The sequence below is a fragment of the Strix uralensis genome, chromosome 8 (assembly GCF_047716275.1).
Source record: "Strix uralensis isolate ZFMK-TIS-50842 chromosome 8, bStrUra1, whole genome shotgun sequence".
Taxonomy (NCBI): domain Eukaryota; kingdom Metazoa; phylum Chordata; class Aves; order Strigiformes; family Strigidae; genus Strix; species Strix uralensis.
In genome coordinates, this window is record NC_133979.1 from 11,356,086 (window position 1) to 11,364,369 (window position 8,284).

Sequence of the window (8,284 nt, forward strand, 5' to 3'; positions counted from 1 at the left end):
GGCTGTTCCTCACTGTGTTCATGCTGTGGCTTTCCCTGACTGTGATGCCCAGTGGCCCCCTTGCAAAGGCACAAGCCTGGGGGCTGACAGGAACAGGGGCCAGTCCTGGGCATGTGCACAAGGGGCAAGTGGCCTCAGATGAGGTACTGAAGGACTGGGGGCAGCCTGCCTCAAGGGGCAAAAAGGGCCATTTCATCCTTGCCTGGCACTCAGCATATCTTAAATGGGAAGAGAAAATAACCAAAGCAATGCTTGCAAGTTAATTCTTTAATTGAGAGGAGCAAGAGGCCACCACTTGCCCTGCACAGGGGCTGGCCGTGCTCTGGGTGGTAACCATTGACGAGGGGCTGTGTCCATGGCCCCTGGGCTATCCAGTCCCCTCTGGCAGCCCCTCGTCCCCGTACGTCCAGGAGTGTTGCTGTGCCAGCAGTGTTCTTGGCTGTGCTGCAGGCACAAGTCTAGTTAAATTAAGGCAGAAAGTTTTTCATGTGAGGTCAGTAAATCACTGGGAACCCGGGGTGGGGGAAAAAGCACCCTCCATCCTGGGGGATGCTCAGAGCCCCACTGGACTTGGCCCTGAGCAGTTTGTTCCCATACTGAGTTGGCTCTGGGCTGACCTGGAGCCCTCCCTTGGTCCGTGCCCACCTGGGCCATGCCACCGACACCTGCTAATATCTCTACAGCAGCATCTTGCCCCAGGGTTGGACTGGAGAGGACGGAGAGCTGAGGGAGGAGGATTGCAGTGTTGCCACTACTGCTGGTGGTCCATATAGACCTGCACAGCTTTCCATAGTGCCCGTATATTGCCTTCCCCGAAGCCCAGTGCTCCCCGCCGGTCAATGAGCTCCAGGAAGAAGGTCTCCTCAGAGAAGATGGGATGGGTGAAGATCTGCATCAAATATTCCCGGGAAGGGCTCTCTGTGGCTTCAGTGCCTGGCTGGCCCTTGTTCCCAGGTGCTGTGGTGTCTAGCAGGATGCCGAGCTCTGCCAGCATGCGGGGGTCCTGCCCGGTCCCCCGGATCTCCTCTGCTTTGCCCTCCCGGCTGTAATAGGTGGCAGGGGGTGTGAAGAACCGTGCGCCCTGCTGCTGCAAAGCCCTGGTCGTGGCGACAATATCGGTGGTGCAGAGGCCGACGTGCTGGATCCCAGCCCCACCGTGCTGCTCTAGGAAGGTGTCGACTTGGTTGGCACCATCCTCCGAAAGGGACTCGGCGAAGACAAGCTTGCAGCTGTGTGCCAGAGCACCCCGGGCGCTCTGCAGTGCAAGGAGGAGCATGCCCACACCCTGCCCCCCGAGCACGTACCCCTCAGCCGGCCTCTCCTGAGGGTTCAGCAAGAAGCGTTGGAAGCCGAAGCAGCGCTGGTACCAGTCCAGAGCCACCCGGGCACCGCCCCGCGGGCAGACGTATGTGATATGGTCAAAATGGGTGATCTTGATGCCGTCCCCCGTGGCTGAGGGGGCTTCTTGGATGGGCTGGAAGCCAGGTAGGAAGGGTCCCCGGTAGCGGGATCGGTCCAGAAGGGTATGGCTGATGTTGCCCACGATGGAGCTTGCCACCCCGTAGGTGACGGAGCCACTGTCATCCTTCACCTCGGTGGGGGGCACTGGCAGGGAGCATCCCCAGCTCTGCAGTTGCTTGCAGAGCCCCGGCACGTCATTCACCTCGAAGCAGACATTGGAGGCCGTGCCCAAGGCAGGCCGGGGGTCCACGTCGTAGAGGAAATCGTGGGAGGAGGTGCTGGCAGGCCCTGGAGCCAGGCGCTCGTTGACGAGGAAGACAGCGGATCCCCGTCGCAAGGCCAGCTGCCGGACCCGTGGCGTCTCCCGCATGGCCACTGGCTGGAAGCGAAAGGTGTTGGCCAGGTCCTGGGCCCAGCCCTGCCTGTAGGGCACGTGGAGGGAGATGAAGCAGGGGCGGCTCAGCAAGGCTGCCATGGCTGGGCAGGCTGTGGGAGGATGCACGGGGTCAGGGGGGGCTTGCTGGCTGCAGGAAGGAGCCATCCCCCCACCTTGCATGGAGCCTGAGTGCATTCGCACACGCAGATGCACATGCATGTAAATTTGCACCCCTTAAATCTGTGTATTTTAAATAAGTGAGTCTCACAAGACAATAGGTTCTGTGCAAGGGACCTGTCCCAGCACCCCTTTGCTATGCTGCCCTGTGCCCACCCCTGGGGCCAGAGGAGGAAAGCCCTTAGCCTTGGCTGCAGCCCAGCGGGTCCCCTCTGGAGCCGTGTGTCCTTCGAGGGTGCCGCAGGGAGGTTAGTGGGGAATGCGGGTGAGGGAGGCGTGTGCATGTGTAAGCAAGGCTCTGTGGACAAGGGTTGTGGTGGTGGGGGTGTGAAATGTCCTGTACCAGCAACCAGGAACATGGAGGTTGGACTGGGAAACAGGGAGCAACACACAGGTTACAGCTAAAAGGCTCCTGTGCTGTCCCACAAACAGTGGGGGGGAGCAGTGGGGTCACAGCAGGCTGAGGTGCCCTTCCCCTCTCCAACAAGGACAGCGTGAAGCTGCCACACTCCCTGTAACAGGCTGAGGGCAGGGACCTGGGGGTAAATAGGGTGAAATAGGAGGGACACTGTGGGAAAAGTGACACACTTCCTCCCCCCCCCCCCCCCCCCTTCCACACTGAAGGAAGAAAAAAAGATCTGTCTAAAAACCCCCCTTGCATCCCACTGAGGCTTCCTGACCCCATGCCACGCACCAGCTGCCCTGGCCAGACCCCACAGAGGTGCACTGGGGGGACCTGCTTACACAGTCCCCTCTAACTGCCCCCCAAAAGGGCTGTATTGCGCCACGACTGGGCACCCCGCCTGCCACAGGGGAGCAGAGGGGCCCAGCAGTGCCCCGATGGGCCTCCAGCTGCTCCGCACCAGCCCGGGGAGGTGGGGGGGCCCTGCCCCGGAGGGTGCGCCCTCCCTCCCTGCCCTCCTTCCCCCCCTGCGCCCCGCTCTGCTCCCGCCGCCGCCTCTCCAGCCGCGCCGCCCCGTCACCCCCAGCCCCGCCACCCCCCTCCCCGGGCCCGTGGGGGCCTGCAGGGCCCGTGCTCGCCCTCGGCCTGCGGCTCACCGGGGTCAAGGCTGCGGGCGAAGGGGATGCCGGGCCAGGGGCGGCCCGCAGAGGCGGTTTCAGTTCGCTCCTCCCCAGCAGGCAACGGGCCATGGCGGGACCAGGGTTGGCGATGCCAGGGAGGCTGCGAAGCGACCTGCTCCGCCATGGGGAACCTCCCCGGCGGGAGGAACCCGTGGGTGCCGTCCTGGGCAAGGACAGGGCCGGCACACGCGGCGTGGGAGCTGCTCCGGCACGTTTAAAGCCAGGGACGGGTGGCTGCCAGACGCTGCGGGTGCCCAAAGTTTGTATCGACCCCGGAGGTGCCGTGTTTGCAGAACAAAAAGCTCTCAGGCTGATAACTCCATGCCTTGGGGATGAATAAAGCGAGGAGACAACCGGCTGCCAGGGGGTGGCTGGGGGTCCCCTGTGAGCAGCGGTGAAATGGCTCGTGGCTGTGCTGGGTCATTCCCTGCCGCCCAAATCCCATTGGGACAGGGCATGCGGTGGGGGATATGTGCCCCTGATCAGTGCTGGGTGCTTCACGGTGCCTGGGGTACCTGGCGGGGGGTCTGGGGGGGAGCAGTGTGTGGACGGGGCGGGGGGGTGACAGCTCTGCGGGGGGTCCAGTGTTGGTCTCAGAGTGGGTTTGATCCAGGCTGGCCCCGTGCAGCTGTGCATCCTCCCCAATCCCAACCCGTGGCCCCACATCCTTGCTGACATCCCTGAGCCCCCCCCGCCAGCCCCCCAGCAGCAATCCCCTCTGTCCCTGCTGCTCATGGCTGTTTTCAGAGAAATCCCCCCCTCTTTGTGTGTCTGGGACCATGTCTCTGCCCCTCTAGTGTCTGTGTCTGCCGCCCTTCCCTGCCTTATCATGTTTTTGTACAGACTCTGGGTACAATAAACTGCTCAAATATTTGCACTGAGATGTCTGTGTGCGGCCAAAGTGGTAAGCTCCTCTTGTTTGGTTGGGGGGGGGGAAATCCACCTGTGCTGTGATTTCCCAAGGGAGCACCAGCTCCCCATGCCACCACAGCCCCCTCCCGCCCCCATGTGAGGCTGGGCAGGAGCCATGGGACTGGATGCTGGGGGCTTGCTGTAGGGCCAGGCATGGCTCAAGAGCAGCCGTGGCACTGCACGGCAGGATGGCACAGCCTTTGGGGCTCAGGGCAGGGAGCTTTGGCACCCCAGGGGTGTGGGGCAAGCACCCATCTTTTTGGCTGCAGCTCCCCCAGGGACCTTGTGCACGGATGGCACTGTTTGATGTCACCCCACCGTCCTGCAGCCCTTTGGTGCCAACAGTGCCCTCAGCAATGCCCCTGGCCCTCCTGTGCCCATGGGGTGGTTTCAAGCAGCCATGCCTGTCTTTTCCCCATGGCACCGCCTGGCACCCTCTGTGCCAGCCCAGCGCCAGGCACTGCTTTGCCCCAGCACGACTCAGGCTGGCCTGCGGCAGCAGGACCCTGAAGCCGCATGGCACCGAGGGGGACAGTGCCTGCCTTGTTGCAGTCCCCTGAGGCAGGCAGGCGGTGGTGGCCAGGGAGCAGTCCCCGCTGCTCCAGCCGGGCTCTTCTCCTCCCTCCTGGGCGGGGAGAGTGGACAGGAGATAAAAGGGAGACCAGGACCAGTTGGGCATTGCTGAGAGCCGCTGGGGCTGAGAGCAAGTTCTGGCCAGAGGACGGCAGTGAGGAGAAGTGCGGTATTGAGGGCTCGTTCTCGCGGGGGAGAGGGCTGGGGATTGGGGGTGCATTCATCCTGTCCAGAACCTGCAGCCCCCTTCTCCCTCCCCACCTCCCTGGATCATCCCTCCCAGCCCCTTGTCCTTCCCCTGCCCGTTAAATGTGCTGCAACCTGGAGGGACAGGGTGTATCTTGGGGTGGGCAGGGTTAGGGGGCTGTGGGAGGAAGGGGCTTCAGGCAGATATTAGGGGCAGGGGGGTTAAAGGCTCTATGCACCCCTCAAGCACTTTGTGGGATATCAAGGACTCTCAAGGTGACCTGAAGGTGAAATCATCCCTGCCCCACTGATTCCCTGCCCATGGTCAGGACAACAGGGGCTGTTATCACTGCCCACCCCTGGGGCAAATGCAGACCCTGGCCCTGTCTGGGTCTGGCTTTTGGGGTTGGGGGGGTGGAGAGGGCCCACAGAGGGAACAGGACCTTCCCCTGCCACACGTGGAGCGGGTGCCTTGCCACAGGGGGACACCGGAGCACCTGGCTGTGGCAGTGGGTGCCCATGAAAGCCAGTGTTGAGAGTGCAGTGCTTGTCAGGAGCTGGACACCCCAATACGCCCACCTCACCCCCCAATATGGGTGTCCCAGCTCCCAATACTGTGCTGGGACCAACATGATACTGCCCACCAGTCTCTGTCTGCCCCAGAGGGGTGTGTGGGGAGGCAGTTTGGGGTTGCAGTGGGGCTGGGAGGATCCCATGGGGTTGAGACCCAGGGCAGAGGGGAGGCAGAGGCCAGTGGTGGGGAATTAACGCCCCGTTTCTCCCTGCCAGGGCCAGGGGTCTAGGATGGGGCTGCTGGTGCTGGCCCTGGCCGCCTGGCTGGGGCTGGGGCTGGCCTTGGCCTCGGAGGGGGTGACCAACAGCAGCCGGCTCTGCCAGGAGGCTCCGGCGTGGAGTGTCAACGGCTTGAGCCCCATGGCAGGGGCGGCAGGGCAGGTGACGGTGGTGGCCCTGCTGAAGGCCAGCTGACACTTCTGCCTGCAGCAGGCCCACAAGTGAGCTCTGCTCCCCTTACCCCAAACCCAGCCCTGCCATCGTGGGGGCAGCATGGTGCCCCCCCTCAAGCTGGCACCCCCCGTCCCAGCGCCTCCTTCCCCGCAGCCTCGGGGGCCTGCAGGAGAGGCTGGCCCGGCAGGGCACGGTCAATGTCCGCTACATGATCATCAACGAGAAGGCACCGCTCTCCCGCGCCATGTTCGGGGAGCTGAAGCGCCAAGCCCCGCCGGGCGTCCTCGTCTTCCAGCCGGAGCCTGAGGAACCTGACGTCTGGCAGGTCCTGGGGGGAGACAAGGACGACTTCCTCGTCTACGACCGGTGAGTGTCCCCCATCTTGGCTGAGTCTTTCCTGGGGGATTACAGAGTGTTTGGTGAGCTTCCAAAAGCTCCCCCCATGACTGGGCTGGGGGGACCCCAGACCCACCGCCTCGAGCTGGGCCATGACTTCTCCCCGCAGGTGCGGCCGCCTGGCTTTCCACATCCAGCTGCCCTACAGCTTCCTCCATTTCCCCTACGTGGAGTCGGCCATCCGCTTCACCCACAGCAAGGACTTCTGTGGCAACTGCTCCCTCTACCCCAACACCACCCAGGAGGTGAGGAGCAGGGATGCTCACTGGAGCTGGGCTCCCTTCTCTCCTCTGGCATTGCACATCAGGAAAAAAACCAACCCTATCATCTTCACATCGGGGAGAGGCTCTGGGTTGACAGCTGCACTCAGCCATGGCTGAGAGGGAAGGTGATGAAAGGGAATAAGGGCACTTAAATAGGTCAGAGCTTTCAGGCTGAGAAGGAATGGACTAAAGGGGTCGTAGCCCAGGTCTGGAAAAGCTAACTGGGGTCACTGGCTGTTCTGATAAAAGAAAGGGGCAGGCAGCAGACCCAGAGGTGGCAAGCCCGGAGCAAAGAAAAGGACGAAACTCCAGGCTCAGCAGGCAATTAGTCACCTCCTAGGAGAAAAATCCATCTAGAAATATTAAATGCAAAGTCCTTTTCCTGACTCAGGAATTCCCTGGACCACAGACAGCTTGAGCCAAGGGATGTAGGTACAGAGGCTTGTGCTCTGTGTGCTCCAGCCTCTCCTGTGCTCTGGGCTGGGGCTGGAGAGCCTTTGCTCTGACCCACACAGCTTTCTGTATGATGGATGCTGATCAGCTTTCACCCCAGCTCACAGACATGCTCACAGGCTCACTGAGGAGCTCTGTGTGCATTCACATACTTCACCAGCCCTTGTGTTGCTTTCTTCAGGTTAACAGTACCATGGAGGTCCCTGTAACCCCAAGCCCGCTTCCTGAACAGGAGGGGAAGGAGCCAGAGACCCCCATCCACCAGCACAACCCCCTCCATCCTCACCACCACCACAAGGTCAGCAGCGAGAGAGCCACAGACCCGAGTGGGGACCACGAACCTGCCACCCGTGCTCACCACCACCATGGAGACCATGGCCAGCCCCATCATGAGGGGAAGAAGCAGAAGGAGGGAAGTGAGCACTAGGCTGGGCAGCCTTGCAGAACCCAGTAGTGTGCAGACCATGCCAACTCGCTTCCCAGAGGCACAGAAGGACTTGCTTTGGGCTGCTGGTCACCAGCAGCATTGGTACAACAACCCCCTCCAGCATCCCCCATGTACTCCCATGCTGTGACCAGGGATGAAAATCCACCTCAGACCCCCCGAGGTGCTGCATTTTCAGCCCCAGGGTTCAGTTTTGAGCCTTCCTCTGCCGCTGCTCGCCTTTCCGTGCTCAATGAGGCCTGCCGTGCAAACCGGGAGGTCCCCGGTCACTGCTGGCTGACACTGCACAGAGCAGGAGGGCTGGGGTGGAGGGGCCAGAACTGGGACTGGAGCAGCACTGCCAGCACGCTCTGCCTGTCCTGGCGCCCCTGGGTGTCCTGGCGCCCCTGGGTGTCCTGGCTGGGGAGTGAGGGGAGGGACAGCGTGTGCCCCGCAGGACGTTATCCCAGGCGTTAGGGGCACTAGGAGTGGTGGGAGGTCGCAGCTCCCCGTGGTCTAAACCTTGTACCCCCATAGCTGTCACATCCTGGGGACCCTCTAGGCCTTGCACACGGGTATGTGCAGTGGTGATGGGTGGCCGCAAGATGGTGGCCTTGTCCCCGCTTGGAGACCCAGGGGCTGTATCCAGGGCCCACAGCCCAGAGAGGAGGGGGGTGTGGATCCTGGGGTCCCTCCTGGGGAAGAAGTGAGATCGGAGGGCGATGCGGATGTCCAGAGCATGAATAAAACCTCTGTGAAGTGACGCTGCTCAGCCTGGCCTGTGGGAGCGAGAGGGTGGGAGGCTCGCTCAGCCCTGGGCTGGCCCTGGGCTTTTCTCTGGGCACAAGGAGGGACTTGGGGCTGGATGTGGACCCCATGAAGCAGCAGCCAGCGATCATTTGCATTCCCCTGTGCAGAGATCTGGAGGTAAAGGGGCTGAAGACCAAAGAGACCCCATCTCTTCATACCTTCTGGTTACCTCTTGTCAGGATATGAACCCAGGGCTTAGTGCCC

At 62.2% G+C, this 8,284-nt stretch overlaps 2 protein-coding genes across 4 annotated transcripts; one reads left to right on the plus strand and one right to left on the minus strand.

The window, feature by feature from the left end:
• Positions 1–252: 252 nt before the first annotated feature.
• HPDL (4-hydroxyphenylpyruvate dioxygenase like) lies at positions 253–3,157 on the minus strand. 2 transcript variants are annotated; one of them, XM_074877183.1, is made up of 2 exons: positions 3,074–3,157; positions 253–1,947 (listed from the first exon to the last, which is right to left on the minus strand). In XM_074877183.1, exon 2 carries the CDS (start codon positions 1,934–1,936, stop codon positions 752–754), a length of 1,185 nt encoding a protein of 394 aa, XP_074733284.1. In that variant the 5' UTR covers positions 1,937–1,947; positions 3,074–3,157; the 3' UTR covers positions 253–751. The 2 variants fall into 2 exon arrangements, with proteins under 2 accessions (XP_074733284.1, XP_074733285.1); XM_074877184.1 differs by having other exon boundaries at positions 253–1,840; positions 3,074–3,077.
• A 1,457-nt stretch (positions 3,158–4,614) lies between these two features.
• Positions 4,615–8,034, plus strand: LOC141946437 (selenoprotein Pb-like). 2 transcript variants are annotated; one of them, XM_074876184.1, is made up of 5 exons: positions 4,615–4,746; positions 5,558–5,781; positions 5,888–6,100; positions 6,240–6,375; positions 7,028–8,034. In XM_074876184.1, the coding sequence occupies exons 2-5, from the start codon at positions 5,573–5,575 to the stop codon at positions 7,271–7,273; spliced, it is 804 nt and encodes a 267-aa protein (XP_074732285.1). In that variant the 5' UTR covers positions 4,615–4,746; positions 5,558–5,572; the 3' UTR covers positions 7,274–8,034. The 2 variants fall into 2 exon arrangements, with proteins under 2 accessions (XP_074732285.1, XP_074732286.1); XM_074876185.1 differs by having other exon boundaries at positions 4,702–4,751.
• Positions 8,035–8,284: the final 250 nt, after the last annotated feature.

What these genes read in the sequence shown, in the direction of transcription:
- HPDL (XM_074877183.1), bottom strand. Translation starts at nt 1,936, where the DNA reads ATGGCAGCCTTGCTGAGCCGCCCCTGCTTCATCTCCCTCCACGTGCCC.